Source organism: Apis mellifera, linkage group LG15, assembly GCF_003254395.2.
Source record: "Apis mellifera strain DH4 linkage group LG15, Amel_HAv3.1, whole genome shotgun sequence".
Taxonomy (NCBI): Eukaryota; Metazoa; Arthropoda; class Insecta; order Hymenoptera; family Apidae; genus Apis; species Apis mellifera.
The window spans coordinates 2,926,078-2,947,642 of record NC_037652.1 but is presented as its reverse complement, the minus strand read 5'-3'; the positions used below and the strand labels follow the sequence as shown (position 1 = coordinate 2,947,642).

Genomic DNA, 21,565 nt, shown 5'->3' with positions numbered 1-21,565 from the left:
TATAATAAATGATAAGAAATGATAATATAAATAAAATTGTTACATTAAAAACAGAGAAAGATACTGAAAAGTAATAATAAACCTAAGTGATTCCATGGCTGGTACACCTTGGTGCACACTCGCTCGTTAGCATTCGTTAAATCCGTTGAAAACTAAGAGAAACTGCGGAACAAAGCTGGAGAAAACGAGAAGAGTACGCGAAAATTGTCCCAGCGGAACGATAAGGTTCGAGGAAGAGAATATCCCTGTCCTTCTCTCTCCCTCTCTCGCATACTCAGCGTTCCCCCTCTTTGTTTTCCACCGTTTCCAAACGGATCGCGTTGAGGCGACGCGTATCGCGCTCGGCCCAAATGTTTTATGCATTAAAACGCGGGAAATGGAACGTGGAAAGACCCGCGACCGGAAAATCGCGAGCCGCTTTGATACACCGTTTTTTTTCATCCATTTCTTCTCTCTTTCCCTCCCTCCATCTCTCTTTCTCTTTCTCTCTCTTCCAACATCAACTATCAACCAACCACTTTTCGCACGATTTTTCACACATCACACCAAAGTTTTCCATTTATTTTTCCCTCCTTCCCTCTCCTCGTTTCTCCAAGAGTTATAACAGCTATTGGAAAGATGATTAATGAGATTTGTCATCGATTCGAAAATACATATTTATTTTTTGCCTCTTTGGTCTGGTAACATATTGTTGAGTATCGTTCAATTGTTGTCCGTGTATTTGTTTCATTGGATTTTTAACGTCATGTGAGATAAATGGTCGGAAAAACTTGGTATCGAGATTTTTCTTCGATGAAAACGAGAAAAAAATCGCTTGACGGATTGACGAGGATTCGAACTCTGATCCACCGCGTGGGAAATCGATATTACTTACGTTGAGCTAATATGTCTTGTCCAATTTGATCACGTTTTTTAATTGTTTTATATAACTGAATGAATATAATTTAAATCAACATAATAAATTAAAAAGAAATATTCTTGAGCTATTTTAAAATTCTTGATTGATATAATCGTTCAAGTTTATTTTCAAACTTTTCTTATTCTTTATTATAAAAATATATTTATTGGATAATGGTGTAAAAATTTTATATAAATCCAGTAAATATAATCCAATTATACTTAAACAATTTAAAAAATATTTTTTGATAGAAACATAAGTGGACAATAGAAAAAGAAAATAAATGATACATCACGGCAGCTTATAACACACTTCTATGAGCCTTCACAAGTGAAGTAGAGGCTTTCTCACGAAAGCCATAGCGAATGCAAGCTTTTCACAGCCTGCCATTTCGAGCGTGGATTCGACTCACACTGTATAAGCTTCCGGTCGAAACTGCAAGAAGTTTACGATTCCCTCTCTGTAAAATGGCCACAAACAGTTTCTAAGCTTTCCCTTTTTACGGTTCGCCACCTGGTTCCCCTCGTAATCAGACGCTTTTCAAAAGCTTCTCGGAAAATTAGCTGCTAGTTAGAGATAGAAATTTGGATCAAAAGGAGGAACTGGAATCACTTGGAATGCAAATGATGTTTAATTCTATTCTTATGGTAATAATTATTTTTTATTTTTTTTTTTATAGATTGAATTAGAATTAAAAGAAGATTTTTATGTTTGATAGATTAGGATTAAGATTAAAAAAAATCATTCGAAATGGAAATATTTAATTTTACCACAAATGACAAAAATTATTTCATCTTGTATTTTCCTGTTTATATAAATTGTTGAAAGATTTTTTAATTAAATAATAATATGGAGATTCCTATTTATTTACAGAATTTTAAATCCATATTATATTTTGTGAATTGTGATGGAATTATATTTAAATATATTACATAAAATTAAATAGTTGCAATTAAAATTCTTATGAATGCAATTACAAAAATGGAACTTAAATAGAAACCTATTTCATAATTCAAGCAAAACTGTTTCTATTTCTTTAATAATTATAAAAACAAAAAATGTACATTTTGATTATTTTAACAAATTTGATGTTTTTTTTATGTAATTTTAATGTTTTTTTTTTGTGAAAAGTTTTGATTTAGTACTTTGAATTAATCACTGTGAAAAGATACAGATAAATAGCCTTGAAATTCTTAAATATTAAAAATTTTCTCAATCAGTATCATATTTAATTTAAATAAACAATGAAAGGAATTCAGAGAAAAATAGCATAAATAGCATAATAATATGAATCCAATTCCTTTATCATTGATCCATTCGACTTAACATCTTCTCATAAATCCATATTCTCTCAACTATAACTCAATTTCTCAATTTCTCGCTCTGGAACACACAATATTTCGCAATCACTCTTTCTCTTCCCATCTCTGGTAAAAAAAAAAAAAAAAGAACCAAAGAAAGAAGAATCCGTCAAAGAGAAAGCAGAGAAAAAGAAAAAAATCTCAACAATACCCTCAAATTACACCATTGAAACCCAATCACAGTCGAATAAAATTCTCGTGGATCGGTCTAAAATTACCATTGGCTCCAATCACACGTGATGCTTCACTCGACTTTTTAATCGACGAGAAATTACAACATTTTTCTTCCGTTTCCGCGGAATGGCGGAAGGAGGAGCGATGAAAGGAGCAGGATTGAATTGTGAACGATTGTATCGGCGATTTCACAAAATCGTGTGAAACTTATTGTCTTTTGAACGTGCATATGGGTTTACAAAACGTTTAATTAAAATCTTAAAATCTTTCTTTTTGAATGTTATAGTTATCTTTGATTTTTGTCTGGATAATTAATTGGAAAATTTGAATAAATGAATTAAATATTTAAATGTTTTTTTTATTAATTAGCGTGTTTTTAAATTATTTTAATTTTTTGTAATTATAAATAAAAAGAAGAAATATCAAAATAGATTTTATTATTTCTGGTTTCTAAATAATATATTTGATATTTTTTTCTTTTTATTTTTCTAATACTTAAAAATGGAAATGAATGAATAATATGAATGAATATAATAATTTTCACTTTTTTCTATTTCCTCAATTTTCAATTCGAATGTATGATATGTCGTCCACTTTGTGAAGAATTTTTATGAATAATTCATTTAACAGATATGTTTTCCGTTTTCATCCTATATTTTCCTATGTATTCTCTTATTCCTTTTTAAAAAGTAATCCTCTGTTCTCCAATTCAAATCTTCAATTTAAATTTCCAATATAATTCCCCATTTTACTAAAAATCTTATCACTTCCACGTATCACGGATAAATCTTACATCGTAAAAGGAAAAAATTTCAAGAGTTACGAAATTCTGGTAAGCTTCCTAACATAAAAAAAAAAAAAATGCAAGAGTACAAAATTTTAACGATCCTCGTATCATAAACGCAAGAATGCAAGAAGCAACGCTCATATCGTTAAAAATAAAAAAAAAAAAAAAGACAGAAAAGAAAATTGGAACAATACCAAATTTTACCAACCTTCGCGTATCCCATAAAGTAAAAAAAGGAAATTGCAAGAGTGGAAAAATTTTAGAAAATTTCCAACATTATAAAGAAAGAAATAAACTTGGAAAAATACAGAATTGGATCCTGAATGGAAATGGTAATACGAAAGGGATGCAGAGGAGTGGGTGAGAAGTGGAATTTCAAAGTACATTAAATATTTGAACACGTCTCTGTTCTACAGATCTTAAATATCGATTTCGGCCTGATTATGGCGATGTTTTAACCTTCAGGATGGGCTGTCCGCATGGAACGTGCGAAGAATCAAAGAACCCTGCTCCTTCTTATTTTCCTGCTCTCCAGGTGGAAAGATTAATTCTTTAAAGGTGGAGTAAGGAACGTGGAGGGGCATTGAAATATCGATGCGAACCTCGTTGACCTTTCCGCCATGTTGGCCAACATCGTTATAAGTTGATGGAAAAACGAGAAAGTAAAACTTTAATCTTTTGGACGTATGAACGAGTTAAGGATGCTTAACAAAGTGGTTAGCCAAAAGTAACTTTCCTCCGTTAATAATTATCCTTTGAAACGGTGTATTGATGACAGAAATGTATAATTTTGGTAAGAAATTATCCAAAGATGGAAATAAATACGAATTTAGAATTTCGAGATCAAGTTTGGATTCAAAAATGGAGAAACGTAGATAAAGGAAGAAACTGGTTGTTTAAATATTTGAATATTTGAAGAATACAAAAAATATTGAATCCATGTTGTATCCATTATCTCTTATTGAAAATTATTTCTCATAATATTTGATATCTAAAAAGAAATTGATGATAGAAATATATTTTAATAAATAATTGTAAATAATTAAAAAGAAACGAATATGAATATATCAGAAGTAGGAGAGACAATGCAAATTCAATGTCTTAAAATTAATATAACTTTCCACGAGAATATTATACAGTCGTTGATCGTCTGAATGAAAATCACTCGAGTAATAATAATGAAATTGCCAAACTTTGAAATTCTAACTAACTTTGGCAAAATTATTTGAAAATTAATGGAACAAAAGCAAAAAGATTAAAGCTTAATTACTTTGGCTTTTTCCTCTCTTTCCAATTTTTGTTGTTCATTATTTGCAGAAACTTTTGTGGGAAATTATGCAATTTTGAACATGAACAATTCTTTTATAATATTCAAATTCATTCACAAACAAGAGAACAGACAAGAAAAAGAAAAATTCTAGTTATAAAAGATTAAATAAAAATTTTAAAAAATAGCCAGACAACAAAATTTGAAAAATTCAAAAAATTCTTTCATTTTTTTCAGTATATTATAAAGACGTAAATATAAGAATATTCATAATAAAATCATTCTCTCACAACTATTATCAGGATTCCGTCAACTCCACCGGAAACATTAATCAAGAAGCACCACCCACAAGCAAAAAACAAGCTTCACGAAGCAGAAAGAACGTTCCAGCACGTGCATCTTGTCCCCTTCATACACACACACACACACACATCCTTTTTGTTATTTATTTACTCGATTCGTTGCCGGAATACGTATAAGAATGCATTTCTGAGGCATCTCCACGTTTCTGAAACGGAAACGGCAGTCCCCTTTCCTTTCCGATTTTCAAGCTGACTATAAGTAACGATCATTGTCGCGAAATATAACTTCTGAAAACTTCTATTTTTCAATTTACTGTTGATTATTTATCGAACGAATAAACGCTTAACGAGTATTTTGTATACAAAATAAGACAAATTTATTATTTAAACATTTTTGAACAATTTGAAGACATTTTCTTTTTTAATTTTGATATGTTAAAATTTTTTTTTTTATTATTTTCAATATATAGCCATTCATTGTTCATTTTTCCGTGTATTTTAATTCTATACATTAATTTTGTTGGTGAGTCTTAATATCGTTGTACATTGATTTATATTTATCAATATACAAAATTGATTCAAACGAAAAAAGAAGTGGTAAAAAGTATCGTGAATATTCGTAAATATGACGCATGAGCTTCTATGATCGTGATCGTGACCTGAACAGCTAGTTTAATTTAGGGCTCAGATAGGCAGAGATTGCGGTACCACCGCAGAGCAGCTGTACCGCCCAAGAAAGCAATCGAACACGTTGATTAAACGCTGTCCTCGTGCCATCTCACGTGTATAAATAGTAATATTCCTCTCTCTAATCTTCGTTTTTTTGCGTGTCGAAAGTTCAATTGAGCGATCAACTTTGTTTCGATTTAAATTTTGGATAGAGGAGAAAAGTTCGTATCGAATCGATTTTTTTTTATTTCGACAAAAGTTGTATCGTTTTGGAGTTGATCGTTATTTTTAATTAGGATTTATTTACATAGAATTGTCCGATTTATTATAGTACTTTATAGTATTCAACGATTGATGTACAATTATACTATTTTTCTGATATTTTCTTTTTGACGTATACTTTTTATTTTGAAGTTTCTTTTTTTTTTCTTTTTTTTCCTTTCCTTGCATTTTGTTTGAACGTGGAAATATGTCATATTTTTCTACACCTTTTGTAACATTTCTGTTGATATTTGTATTTTGTGCTGTCAGATCTATTTTTTCTTTCCCTTTCTTTTCAATATTTATATATTTGTTGTTTTTATATATATATATGTATATATTTGTTGTGATATTTTTCAGAATTTTTTACATTTTTTTGTAATTTCTTTTTAGAAAGGATTTTTTGTTCCAAATCATTCTTTTTCTCTTACTTTTAATATTTTTTTATTACGAATATTTTTTTAATTAATTCTATTCTTTTTTAAATTTATTTTATTTTTTATAATATATCTTTATATTTCCATAGAAAATTTTTTTTTAAAACTTTGTTAGTATATTTTTACTGAATATTTTTTCTTTTTTTTTTTCCTCCCTTTTAAAAGTTTTCCATTCTTTTTGTAAACTATCGCATAACAACAACACTTTTTTCCAATATATTATTTTTACGTTTTCTTACTTGAAAAAACTACCATTTTCATAAATGATTTTTTTTTTCTCATTTGCTTTCGAAACACAAATTTCTACAATATTTAACGATGTAAAAAGGAGTAAACAACCATATTTCCTTTTGTGGGATTCGAACCCGTGCCCTTTAGGATTAAAAAACCATGCATTTTACCAACTACGCCATTTCACACCTACGATATTCGTTCTTTCATTTAAATATATATATATATACAAACTTTTAATCTTTGCTTACATCTACATCCTTTTACTTTATTTTCTCGACCAACCTATTACTTCTACGTTTTAAACTTCTTTCATTTATTTTATCTCGCGTATTTTAAAAGTTAAAAAATAAACAAATCCATTAACCTTTAATCTGAAAATTGTAAATCTTCATCTATATAGAATTTTCTATTTTCTACTACTAGTTTCACTACTTTTTTTTCAATTCTAATATATTTTTTGTTTTGTTTTTTAAATTAGAAACACGTAATTGATAGCAAATGAAAATACACAGAGAATTATATCGATAACCGGTTTAGAATCAAATTGTCAATTTTCGATGGTTGTCTATACGATATATAAATATTCCAGATCGTTGCATTTCATCGTAACATCATTTTACCCTCGTTTTTCATTTCACCATCGAGAATGAACTAGGTAAAAAGCGGATGACGTGTGATGCTTTTCATCGTTACCGTCGAGAACGTTGCTATCGATCCTCGGTTACGTGATATATCGTGTCTCTCCACGTTGTTCGACCGGATAAAAGCTGGTCAGTATCTGCGACACGTGAATCCAGGCTACGGTTACTCATACGATCGAGAATTAGATCACGTTGAATCAGTGTCGAAATTCCAATTGTTGTTACATATCATGTACATTAATTTTTAACAACACAACAATCGACGCTATCCTTTGAAACGAATATCATATCGTATCGTTTTTCAAATTTTAAATTCAACCTTATACTTTATCTTTCGGATAAAGTAAAATATCGATGGAAGGAAAAAATATCACTGTATATTATCACGAATGAATATGAATTTACTATAAAAAAAAAACGAATGATATAACCTTTTAATTTATAATTACAATAATTAGAGCAACGATACAAAAATATCGATACGAAATTGTTAATAAATCATATTTTTAATTACAAAATGTATATATTTTTACCATTTATAATTACATTATAATTTTGTAAATATTTTGCACGGAGAACAAGAGATACCTCTTTCAATTAATTCACATCGATATAATAATCGAATAAATAGAATTTAATAATTCGATATTAAATTCTTAAATTTATCTCGCGCTTTTTTTTTTATTAAATTTATTCAATAAAAACATTATTAAATATAACGTTTATTAAATTTATATATTTTCACTTGGATTAAAGTATCGATTGAAAGAAAATCGATACGTTATCAAATTTCTTCTTCTTTTTTTTTTTTACCACGTTTATTTATAATTCTAAATAAAAACAAAAAAAAAAAGGTTCGCCTCTAATGGCCGTCTTGGGTCACCGGTGACCCGTGAAACCCGTTAAAACCACTCCATAACTCGTCACCAGTTTTAAACGGGTTTAATTGAGTCGAGCTCGAAATATTCTCGGAAAATTTCGAAGCTTTCGAATAATTCGCAGGATTTTTATACAAATTGCTACATTGAGGAGCGACGTTTATTATCCTGTATCCAACGATACCATCAGGTGCACGCTAGCTCGATCCTCAATCCTTCCATCCTATAAATACAAAACGACCCCATTCTTTAGAAAAGCGATTTTATGGCTCGCTCGAACGTTATCATTTCTTTAATTCCATATAATTACGTATAAATTGTTCCCGTTTACGAATCGAACATTGAAATTGAAAAGATACTTTTCCTTTTACTTTAATTGATTTTATATTAAATTTGTTCATGTTACAATACAATCACTGAATTGAAAATTGATCGTTGAACGAATTTCATCAAAAAATAAATAAAGTTAATTCCACATCAACATTCTTGATATTTCAACTTTGTACTTTTACTCGAGCTCATCTGTTTTCACCAAGCGTCCAATTACCATTAACCACTCGATGCGTTCGATCCTTTTCGCAAGGGGAGGAGGAGAAGAAGCCGCTCGTGCGGACCAATCGGATTAGTAATCGAATCTATTACATGACACACTTCTAGCTGCGAATTAAAACTATCCTCTTAACGCTTCCCTTCCTCTTTTTCTATTTTCCTTTCCTTTAACTTAATCTTTTCGATAATAAGAGAGAATAAACTAATTCAGAAATATTCCTCCTCTTCCTGCTCGAATTGAAGGAATTTTTTCCTCAATACAGAAGGAAAGAATTCGACAAAATTTAACAACTATTCCTCAAAATGGGAAGAGAGAAACGTGGAGGAAGAAATTCGCTCTTTATCCCATCCGATCCGTTCCAAGTCCCCCGGGGGCTACGTGGATCGCGGGCGGAAGTCGAGCGGAAACCGTTATTTCTATCGCGTTATTGCCATTATCGTGCAGCCATAAAGGGCTCGTTTCATTCTCTCTTTCTTTTTTCTGATAAATCGCGGCTTAACGAACCGCGTCAACCACGTCTCTGTACTCGAAAAGAGGGAAGGGTAATTATTTCATTCGGGATGAAAATCGGGACGGATCGGTTTAACAAGCGTATTAAAATTATATTCGATCTTCTTCTTTCCTCTCCGATTCTTTACTCTTGTTTACCTCGATATTCGACTTTGTTCCTGCTACTTCTTCTTTCCATCTCATCGATCTCTTTCGTAGAATTGGAAAAATTGTCAATTTCAATATTTATTATATCAATTAATATCGATGATTCCTGGGTAAAATTATAGAAATAAATGGACAATCGAGTCCATTTCTCGCATAAATCCATCCAGGCCTTAATCTTCGAGGGCCACAGAGGCCTATCACGTAATCACAGGGGCGAGGTAAAGTGAAACAGGGGGACAAGATTCCAGGTTCCATAGACCTGGATAATTCATTCCAGAAATTCCTGTAGACGTTGGAATACCGAGGCACACTGGCAGCTGGCCGATCGACAACCGAGACCCCGTTCCTCGATAGCCGGAAGTTAACCATCCGCCATTCCAGGGATGTGTTTCAAAGAATATGAAATGACAAACGTATCGCGTGATCCGATCTCTATGCAGACGCGAGAGAATACGAGTTTGAAAAGGGAAAAAATGTGGAAAAGGATCGAAGGGGTAGGTTGATTACTTTAAAACAAAAGATATTTTATTGTTTTAGTTTTAAAAAAGATGTTTAAATTGAGAAGTTGTTTAGATTTTCTAGTATTATTTCTTTTTTGGATTCTTTAATAATATAATATATATATAAAATATTGTTAAACTGTTATAATTATTATTCTTTTATTATGTGTTTATCATTATTAAAATATATATTTTTATTTTACATATATATATTTAGATTTTCCAATATATTAAAAATTATAAATGTTTGGTGAAAAAATTTTGTTGAATTATTCGTGTAGAAATAAATTTTTTAATTAATAATACTCAAAACAAAATATAGGATCGTACGTTACACATCCATTGAACGAGATTTCTTCATTTTCCTCTCCAATCCTTCTCTATTCAATGGAATAATTCCATTGAGCAAGATTTCGCAAGGAACTGGGGATGGATCTTGAAATATTTCATGCCAGATTCCAGTTTCGGCCGTGGTTCAATCGAATCTGACCATTTGGAATATTTATGGGGCGCCATATTGGTTACGGGAGAGCAGATCTCAATTGAGATCGATTCCGACAACATTGTCGACACAAGTAGTGGCTTCATTCCGGGAACAGTTGGCCAATGAAATTTTTACGATGGCAGCAGAATTCCTTCTCGCCGTGGAAATTATTGCTGCCAATTTTTTCGTCCTATTTAATCTTCTTCAATCAATCTTTTCCTTCTGCATCTCATTAAATAATAATTCGAGTGTTTCCAATGAATTTTTTTTTTATTAATAACATTCGTTTTCTTGTTTTCTTCTCTAATATTTTTTAATTAAATTATTCCAAATTTTGAGATTATAATTTTCATCGATTTTCATTTTCCTTGTGTATTTCATGGAAAAATAAAAATAGAAAGTTTGTTCTATCAATTTCTTACGAATGTTTCTTGACAATTTGAAATTTTCGAATTACGTATCATATTATATATTATTCTTTCTCTTTTTTCTTATTTAAAAAAATTCGAATCTTGCTTACCGATGTTCAAGCGTGCTCGCGATACGCTTAAACCCATCGCTACTCGATTATACAATGATAAAAATCCCTATCCAATCCCTTCACCGATCAATTCCATCGATGAACAGTAACCAATTCAACGAAAAACAATAATAAAAATCTATCTATCTGAATATTAAAAATCAAATTTATATAACACTCTCTCCTTCGATTCCATAAACCTCCTCCATCTTAGAATCCATTCACAATGGACAATTCGTCCAATTGCGGCAAGATGTTAATTAACAACCGACGAACGCACGTCCGTGTCGCAGTATAATTTGAAGGGCACGTCAGAATAGCCGAGGGTGGTCCATTAGTGGGGACAGCAGGTATGATAATGCAGTCACGGATACGCTGATCTAGCCGGAAGCGAGTGCGAGTGGGAATTGGAGTCGAGGAGCGGATACAAGCTGGATGACCCGTTAATTCACCACTATCCTATCCTCCAAGTTCTACATCGCAAGGATACGGTGAGGGACACGTGCTGAAGCACGATAAACAGATTACGAGATTCGATTGTGCATCGATTAATTGTCGGTATTGGGTGGATCGAATCAATAGGAATTTCCAATTGGTATTGGGTATTGTTCATTGAAGGATTGGATAACGCGATTCAGCATTTCACAATCTTATTTTTTCATATTTATTAAGAATTCGAATTTCTTGTTTTTATCCGCGAACTCGTGGTACGTTTAGATCCATCGCTAGTTGATTATTTAGTTGTTATTTTAACGGAATTGCGTGGATCTGAAAGGGTTAATGAGATTGTAGAACTTGGAAAATAATGGAATTTTCTAAATTTTGAAATTTTTGAGTTAGGAAGTGATAAAGTAATAGATTTTAAAATATAAAAATTCCAATTTTGGAATTATGAAATAAAGTTTGAAAAAGTTTCGGAAGAATATTCTAAACTTTCGAAGTAAAAATAAAACATCTTAATTTTCTAATCCTATTTGAAAAATATTATACCCTTATTTGAAACAATTTTAATCCATCGAAATTTCACAATTCCAAAATCACTCAAACTTTAAAATATTCCTCAAAATTATCACATCCATTTATATTCATACCCTTGAAAAGAATTAAAGAATAAATTCAATCTAAAAAAAGAAAAAATAGAATCCATATACAAAAAAATTTTCACAATTCTAAAATTCCTCAAAATATTCCCCAAACTTGTCACTTAAACCAATCCTTACCATCCATTTTCATTCTCGCCTTAAAATAAAACCTTCGTGATTAAAAAAAGAAGCTGTAAAAGTAAATATAATCCTAGAAAAAAAAAAAAGCAATTTCGTCAAAAACTAAAACTCATACAACTCTTCGATCTAATCAACATCACTATCGAACCTCGGCTATTTTCCCAACCTTTTGTCCGGTTAACCGAATTGCCCAGGCTTCGAAGCCCATCCCTCCCCTCCTTCTCTTCTCGCCCCGAAATCCTTCCCCTCCTGCGGCCGGTCTCCATGGGAAGGGAGGGGAGGGGAAAGCTCGTTAATGAGAATGTTCTTTACAATTTCCCTTTGCGATTATGCAATATTATATAAATTCAAAGAAAATTAATATTAACTTATAAAGAGAGATAAAATATAATATTATATATGCAAATATAATAATGGCAAATTCAAATGGAGAAAGAGAAAATGTAGTTTCAATAATTGAGAGTATTAGACCTGAAAAGAAATTAGAACTGAAAGTGTGTACTCAATATCTAATACTTAATTTTTGTTTTCATTGCTATTTTCTTAATTATGATTATTGTTATTTCACTTCAAATTGTTTTTATTAAAAGAAAATCTGGTTAGAAATTATATTAATTAATGATGATATAAATTAATGATATTAAATTAAAATAATATAAATTATAAGAATTATGGTAAATGGAAATGTTAATAATTCTTTATATTATATTTAAGAATTCCTTAAAGTGTATTTCTTGTCTGAAAATAGAATACATATTAATAATAAATGTTTTTTACATTGAACTTTAATTTAAATAATCCAATAATTAATTTTGTTCTAAAAATTATTATTGCTTTTAAAAAATCTAACCCAAATCTTATTTGTTTTCACAAAATAAGAGAAAATTATATTGATTGATAAAAGTATTTTAAAAAAGAAGAAAGTAAATCGATGAATGCTTTATATTACACTCGAGAGTTATAATTTTCTGTTGAGAAAGAAGAAGTCTAAAATGATCTCCAATATCGCAAAAAAGAAAGTCTTCCCCCCCTTCCTCAGGAATAAAAGTTCTTGCTGCACTAAGTCTCGAGACACTCCATTCCATGGGAAAAACACGAAACAGAACCGCGACTTGGAAACAACGACGATTATCCGCAATTAAACGATCACGATCCGAGACTTTGCACACTGCTCCAGTTTCCGTCAAACAATACCCCCTCCCCTTCCTGAGTTTATTGAAAGTTTCTCCAGCCTTCTTATTCTCTCTATTTCCACCTAGTTTCGATTTCGTGGGCGAAAATAAAATTCTTCAAAAAAAAATCTCATAATTCTGATAATCTCGTTCGTTTGAATAAACCTTTTTTTGGAAATGTATCAGTTTCTCGATCGAGCAATTTGAAAAATAACAAATATATATTGTTGTATGAAAAATACACGAGAAATGATGAGAAAAATTCTGTACACAATTTTATATTCACTCGCTCACAACACTCTCAAGCTACAAATCTTACTTACTTTAAAAAAAAATTTTACCTCCAATCGATCCATCATCCTTAAAATGCTCCAAGAAATATCCATCATCGTCTACTATCTTCGAACAACTCAATTTTCAATTTGTCACCTCTCTCTCTCTCTCCCTCAAATCCATTCTACGCAACCACTTTATCCGCCTATTTTCATTCATCCCTTCAACGAGAGGAAATCTAAGTTTCAAGCGTCCCATCCTCGGATCTCGTTTGATCGAGAGCTAAAGGGGATCGATTGGATCACGCCAAAAGCACCCTCGTGATTTTTCCAATCGAAATCGAACGAGTGAAGAAATATGTCGATTTCCCGACTTTACATTTCCGTTCTCCACTCAACATCCGGCTAATTGGATGTTGAAGTAGAAATTTTTTCCGAAACGAACGCGAAAGGATGGAGGTTTGAACGAGGTTAAGAAAGTTGGAGAGTTCCCTGAAATTTTATAAGATATTTCTTGGTATATCTTTATCTATCGTATCTTTTCAAACTTTGAAAACGTGTTTGTACGTAAATTTCATGACGTTCAATTACAAAATACATTCCAATATTTTTATTCCTGGTTCATTTCGATCTATCATTTGTAGAATGCAAGAAATTAAAATAATTATATATTTATAAAATTAAATAAAGTAGTGTAAATTGTTGGTTAATATTATAAAAAAATTTTGAATTCTTAAAATACTATTCTTCTTTTTCTTCATATGTTCATTATTCAAGGAAACGAATAATTACAAATTAATAATCGCAATTAAAAGAACTAAAAATCCAAAAGATTCAGATCATACAAGATCCATATAACAAGCACAACACGCAAATAGCTATCCAAAAGTTTGGAGCAAATCTCTCAAACGCGAGAATATTCCCCTCCACTCGAATGTCGAGCCTGTGGAAACGCGGACAAAATCCTGGAAACGATACTTCGCCGCGATAAGAGGGGGAGGAGGGGACGCATCAAACGTGTTCCCTGGAACACGAACGGAATAAAGAGCGAGTCGCTTTATTCCCTCAAAACCTTTCGATCCTCGAAGCTCGTCGGACTGGAAACACTGGATTCCTTCGAAGGAAGAAGCGAAGAAAAAAAAACTTAGGGGAGGAGGAAGAATGGTAAAAGAGAGAGAGAGAGGGGGATGGCGGCACCGATTGGATCGTTTGACACCCTTCCAAAATCATTATTGCATTATTTGGATTTGGATGTTGGATTTAGCAAGCAGATTGTTCAGCAAGCTGGCCTCGCCAACTGGATGCTTCGATCTGATGCCACTTCCGGTTGCTCGTGGACAATCGATTCAAATGATTTGGTGCTTCCCCGGTTTTTTTTTCTCTCCTTGGACAGATTGTGCGAAAAGGGAATAGAATAAACGTGAACGATAATTTTCGTGTATTTGGGAAAACTTTGCGAATATAAAAAATACGATTATTTTATTTATTATTCTTTATTTTTTTACTCGTTGGGTGTTTTCGAAGATTATACTTGAAGGGCAAATTTCTTCTATTAAATGGAAATATATTTATTCTTATTTTTGTTTATTTATGTTTAGGTACTTTTTAATTTCAAGTAAAAATTTTTTTTATTACGATTATTAAATTTTTTTCAGTTAGTAGTTACTTAAAATTGTAATAAACGTTAACGTTATTGTATTAATTGGTTAGTTATTAATCCATCAAGTTATTATAGTTTCATATCAAGCAATTTCACTCATGATAATAATCACTCAAATTTTCCACTACATATTCCCTATTATACTGTATTGTATTACTAAATTCATTCTCTTCAAGGATCTCATGTTAATCATAACGCAATTAGTTATTAATTTGGATAATTGTAATAATTTGTCAATGAAGGATATAAAAGTGAGTAACCTACATATCTTATTTTTAAGGAATTAAATTATATCTCAAATATACATATAAAAGTACATTATTATTTCCAAGCTACGTAATCAATTTAATCGAATATAAATTGAATATAAATATAACTTTATACTGTTATTGTATGTCATTTTGGATTACGTGGGATTAAAAGGACTAAACAATGTGTTTACTTACGATGCACCATTCGGCCGAGGGTGGACATTCCTTCAGATGCATGTGAGCGGTGTAATTGATGCACGGCGTGATGCTGCCGACTCCCTCGTTGTACTGTCCGCATTTGTAACATCTGATACCGTGTGCCAGCCCTGGAACACCACGAGATATATATATATATAGATCAATATGTGATCAAACAAATGGAAATAAAAATTAACGATGCTATAAAATCCCTGATGAAAAATTCAGGAAGAGAATCGCCTCTCTGGAAGATAAATCATCATTTTGTTGTTGAAATTTGGCGAATGTATCAACGGATAATTACGATGTAAATTGAAAAATGAAAGAAAGATTTATCATCACAAAATTTTAATCAGAGAATATAAATTATCTTCGAAACAAAAAGAAGTGTATAAATTTTAAATATTAATCATCTCTGAATTTAATGAATGAAAGAATTTGTTAGAAATTATAAATTCAATGAAATATAAATAATTGGTTAAAAGTGGTAATTTCTATAAAAGAGAAACAGTATATTGCCATTAAATATAATATATTTAATTCAGAATATGAATTTATAATACTTTATAATATCTTCTCTTCGCATTCAATCGAAAAATTAATCTGAAAAATTCAAAATTTACGTATCGTATATTTCAGAATCGAAATCGAAACTGAAATGACAATATCAATTCCAGTAATCATAGTTGGATTCATTAAAAAGTAAAATTTGCTATGTATATGTGTATGTATCAATCTTTTAATTATCATCAAATTATAAAGAGTCAAAGCAATAAACGAAGCGAAATCTCGATCAGAGATAAATCGAGTGTATCGCACCTTTAAACGGCCCAGGTAATTTAGCCCACGGAAAATTGCTTGGCAAAGTAGAAATTACCGACTCGTTTCCGCTTTGAAGTCGAAGGGAGGGGACCGCCAACTTTCCAAGATGCCTCGGCTTTGAACTTTGAAACGCCGAGAGGCAGCGACACTTCCAACAGAATTTCAACGCTATGCAAATCGACAAATTCGAGTAAAAAAAAAAAAAAGAAGGAGAAAGAAAAAAGAAACCTCTGCAAATAACACTGATCCGAAATTTTCTGGTTTATCGAGTAGAATTGCGGAGAAAAATCTTTGCGTCGATTCGAAATTTTTCGTAAGAAAAGAATTGAAATTTTGGGATTGAAAATTTTTTTATTACGAATTTATTATAAAAATAAGGGATGGAATTTTGGAATAAATGTAAGAAAGGATAGAAAGAAGTTAAATTGCAATGGAAATTGAATGAATATTCCATGTTAGGATCGATAGTATTGAATATTAATTTAACATCTTTGAATTTTAATTAAAATACGAAACTTTAAAAATAACATATAAATAAATATTCAAACGATCGCAAAACATTTCAAGAATTCAATATAAAAAAGAGCAAAATAAACACAAGATTATGAAAAAGTAAATAAATACGAAAGAGAACATAACCTAAAAAAAGAAGCACTTTTGAAAATTTAAACAAATAAATATGAAGCACAATAAATAGTTATAAAAAAAACAAAAAGAGAAAATATATTCTACGATATTCTTCTCGATACAAGATTGATTTAAAGCTCATTGCAAAATTAATTTCTCTATAAAAAAAAAATTTTCGAATAACTTCGAACACGCGTTCGATACAACGGAAATTCTACACCGGAAGAGCGTTCTTATCCCGGCCCAAAGGAACACGATACACAACCGTGAAACAATATAAACCAAGGAAGCGGATTTCGAAAGTTTCTATCGTTTCCTTCGACAAAACTTCCGGAAACGTATTCGAGGAGAGTTTCTCCCGATCCTAACCTAAAAGAGCCTATACCACGTATAATAATGATTGCCAAAAGTTTCCGTTCGACGTAATTCTATCTTAATTGAAGATAAACGTGAGATTACGTAGCAAGTTAAATTAATATTAATTCTTTTATTTGCATGTTTTAATATCAGAAAAAAGTTTCATTAAATTAAATACGAAGACGATCTGACAATTGTTAATTACAACGTTGATATTGATTTTGATATAAATTAGTAGTTTATAAATTAATTTTTAATGTACAATCAGGTATATCAAGTATATAAAACATAATTTTAATAATACATATTGTTTTCATGTTGTATTTTTGGAATTAAATTTTTTAGAATTTTAATTAAATGAAAGTGATTACTTAAGATATTAAGATTCTAAGATAAAAGGCATTTATAGAGGGAAGCCCGTCTTACTGGAGCAGAATCTTTGGTATTCAGAAGAAGATAATGCTTAAAGTTAAATGCACAAACTTAATGTGTTCAAGCGTCGTTCAGGTCCCCAGTCGAATAATTTACTAGACTGCGCCGGTTTCGTGGTAATTAGTGTGTTCATTTTCCACAAGGGGCAAGAGTTCGTGACGAAGCCAGAATTAAAATCGTCGAATTGAAGCGAACGTAGGCGGGAATCTTCGGAACTTCCGGTTAAGTTAAACCGGTTGATGACGGTTGAATTAAACTTGTATTCGCAATTTCGCTTTGGACAAAAGGGAAATACGTGAATTTGACATTTACTCGATAAATTCAATTATCAAAAAGGAAATAAAAAATATTTAAAAGATTAGATAGGAAAATAAGAAATTATTTTAAATTAGAGAGATTAATATTGTATTATATTAATATAAAAAAGTGTTTCATTGGTTAACAAATTCTTGTTAAATTGGAATTAAGAATATTCAGGATTTTAAATTAAATAAAAATTAGGAGATTGATATTGTATTATAGTATAAAAATTATAATATCAAAATGGAGGAACGAAGACTTTTTCTTCGATATAGAAATTTGTGAAATTTTGAAAACCGTGTAGACTGGATAAAACAACCATAAAAACTTACAAAATCAAAATCCATAAAATCAATTTTTTCACTTTTTCACTTCACCAATTTCATCACCTCGAAAATTCGATTCGAAAAAATCCAAATTCCAATTAAAATTTCACTCACAAATATAAAATATCATCGTAAAAAAAAAAAAAAAAAATTCACTTCTATCACTTATATACGAGAGACTTACTTAAAGAGGGAAACCAGCAACGATTTGTCTTCCGCCGTATATCCATTTCAGCCGAATTCCAGTGGAGGAGTAGATGCTTGTGTGTACATCGAATTCCGAATAGCCGGCGATTCGCGGGAAATTGGAAAAGTTGGCTCTTATATAGAAAGCCGAGCAGAAGGATACCGGTGTGGACGAGGAAAAATATTTTATTGGAAATTGGAAAACATTGCGGACGCGAAAACGGACCAGAGATTCCGATTTCACGGCTCTCTTTCTCTCGTGATTTTTGTATACACATCGTTCCCTGAGAACACTGGAAAAAATCTGTTTTTTTATTCCTTTTTTTTTTTACCATTTCATAATCATTCCGCTTTTATCCTTTGTATTTTTGTCTTTTTCTTATATATGTTTTATACGTTTTGATTATTCTAAAATACAAATAGACAGAGCTTGGGATCTAAATGAATTTTAGACTTTTCAATGTGGAAATTTTTAAACCAGTTTCAATTTTTTTCATTAGGCCAAAGATTAAATTGTCATTAAAAGTAGAATTAAAATATTTGTATTTATCCATATAAATATCAATGTATCTTTAAATGCTTTACAAAGATACAATAATTAAGTTATTAATATTATATTGTATTAATAATTAGATATAGCACTGAATAGAATTTGAAAATATGAATCAAATCTATTTATTTTAAAGAAAATCAAACAAAATTCTCAAACTTCCATTTTTTATCTCAGAGAATAAATAAATAAGAAAAAAATTTCAAATTGTTTTTTACAACACAGAGAAAAAATATTTTCCAAAATTTTCTCCAAAATCGATGTTTCATAATACAAAATACAAAGATGAATGGTGTAAATCATTTAACAAAAGTTGTACAGCATAATCAAATTATCAAAGGAGTGAAATCTGCAATTATAATTGCAGGTGTGTTTCGAGGAAAGGCCGACTAACAATTGTCTCGAACTACTTGCAATTCGAACAAAGTATTGATTACCAATCTCTGCACAATTATACTGCTGGCTACTTGAATCCTTTGATGAAGTTACGATATCGATTAGGCTTACTCTCTCACTATCGATCTCTCGAAACTTACGCCTGGTTAGTTATTGATCTGTACTACTTGCAGTTGACAAAATAAACCGTTTTGATCATTGAATTTATTGGTTTCCCCGTCATTGCTTCTTATGGCTTTTTCTACAGATTACAGAAAGATGTTTAAAGATGTTTAAACATATAAATAAAATTAATATATAAATATAAAAATATTTAATTAAATATTGAATCTATCGAAACACAGGGTTGTCTGTAATCAAATATATAATTTTTCTAAATAATCCATTTAATTTAAATCCACTGTATTTCTACTCGTTCGATGATATTGCAGTAATGGAAGTCGCAGTGATATAGATGACGTTTACGACGCCCATAAATCGTTTAAACTTAAATCGAACGCGTAAAGCTCGTGCAATAATAGGGAGTAATCACTCGCAATCGTTCCAGCACGATAAAATGCAAAATTTCGGTGAATTAATCAAATTAAACTTGACCAATTACGAAAATTATATCAATGATCGAATTTCTTCGATAAATTTCTAAAATTTCAAATATCGCCAATAATATTTACACTCAAAATTTTTACACATAATTAATAATAAAAGATAAAATTTTATCGTAAAGTGATAAGAAAGAATAATAATTAGATAAAATCTTCCAGATTAAATTCTATAATTCCACAAAAAATATAGAAAACTCGCCTTTCAAATATGAAATATAAATCGAATGAAATATCAAAGTCGAGGAAACGAAACCGAGTCGACATCGGTGTCGTTCCAGGCACAGAAATCCGCATGGAGAACATGACACAATGGCTTCGTGGAAACAAATAATGGCGATGGGGGGAGAGAGGGGGGGATGAGTGGTATCAGAGGTGCAAGAATTTACGGTGACAGGAAATGAACGAGAACGCCGCTTCATCGAGGTTATCGTTAAAAATGCGCGCGAAAACAAATCAAGGGTAAAAAAAAAGGAAAAAAGAAGAGAGAGAGAAAGAGAGAGAGAGGTAAATCAAGCGGCAGAGAGGAGGAGAACAAGATATAGCGGTGCGTCCGTTGGAAATTTACAAGCAATATCTTTCGAAGCGAATTTTCATTTTTATCGGGGGACAAACATGGCCGATTTGATGAAATATCAGGTTTTGTCGCGAAGGAAATGAATTTTCAATGAATAGAAAATTATTTGTTCATTTGTTCATTAATTGAATAAATTGTTTTTTAAATTTTTGATACAAATATGAAGATACGATATTCCATCCTTTAAACTTGAAATTAATAATTATTACTTAAGGATACCTTTTTCTTAATTTTTCAATTTTGCAACAATATTACATGCTGATGATAATTTACAAATTACAATCGAATTTTAATATTACGATAAATAAATTACTTTTCCTATTCGTGTTTGAAAAAATGATTAATTTATTTTTTGTAATTAACATTTACTAAAATAAAGTTTGTTCATTGTTACACGAGAAGAAAATTAACTTTATAAATAATAATTGTATCCAAGTATGTGGGACGAGATCTTATCGACCTAAATTTTGCTCTAAACGGATTCCAACGTCATAAATCTAGATGTCTCTAAAGAGCGAGAGTGGAAACTAGTTTCGAACAGTTCTCGTACTTGGAAACCGATACAACCGATATACAGGATTTGGTAACTCTCGAAAACAAAGTTTCCTCCTTTGGACATTCTCTATCCTTATTTACTTAAGAACTAACTAATACAATAATAATAATAATAATAATAATAACAATAATATTATTAATAAAGATATATCTTCAAAAGGAATTTTTAATCAAATTGAATTATATTTTTGTTCGTATCAAACGAGAGAAATTCATTTGAAGGAATATTATGATTGATCATTCATTGAAATACGACTTTTCAAAGTTTTGCTCGTGGGAAGAAACAGTTTGGGGGTAATTTGAGGCTGCCAACTTACACGACAAGCAGCTTACGTCGCTGAAATACTTGAGAGAAGGCAAACGTGACAGCGAAACGACTGCAAGTTTTTGTCCCTTGCAAAATTGTTCCTGACTCAATGTCCAACAGATAGATTCTTTTTTC

At 30.8% G+C, this 21,565-nt stretch overlaps 1 protein-coding gene across 1 annotated transcript in view; it reads right to left on the bottom strand.

The window, feature by feature from the left end:
* The window catches only part of LOC408547 (toxin 3FTx-Lei1), a 101,389-nt gene that overhangs the window by 23,953 nt on the left and 55,871 nt on the right, over positions 1-21,565 (bottom strand). The window contains exon 2 of the mRNA XM_006559974.3: positions 15,394-15,524. Coding sequence (XP_006560037.1) covers positions 15,394-15,524 — 131 coding nt within the window. The remainder of the gene's footprint in view (positions 1-15,393; positions 15,525-21,565) is intronic.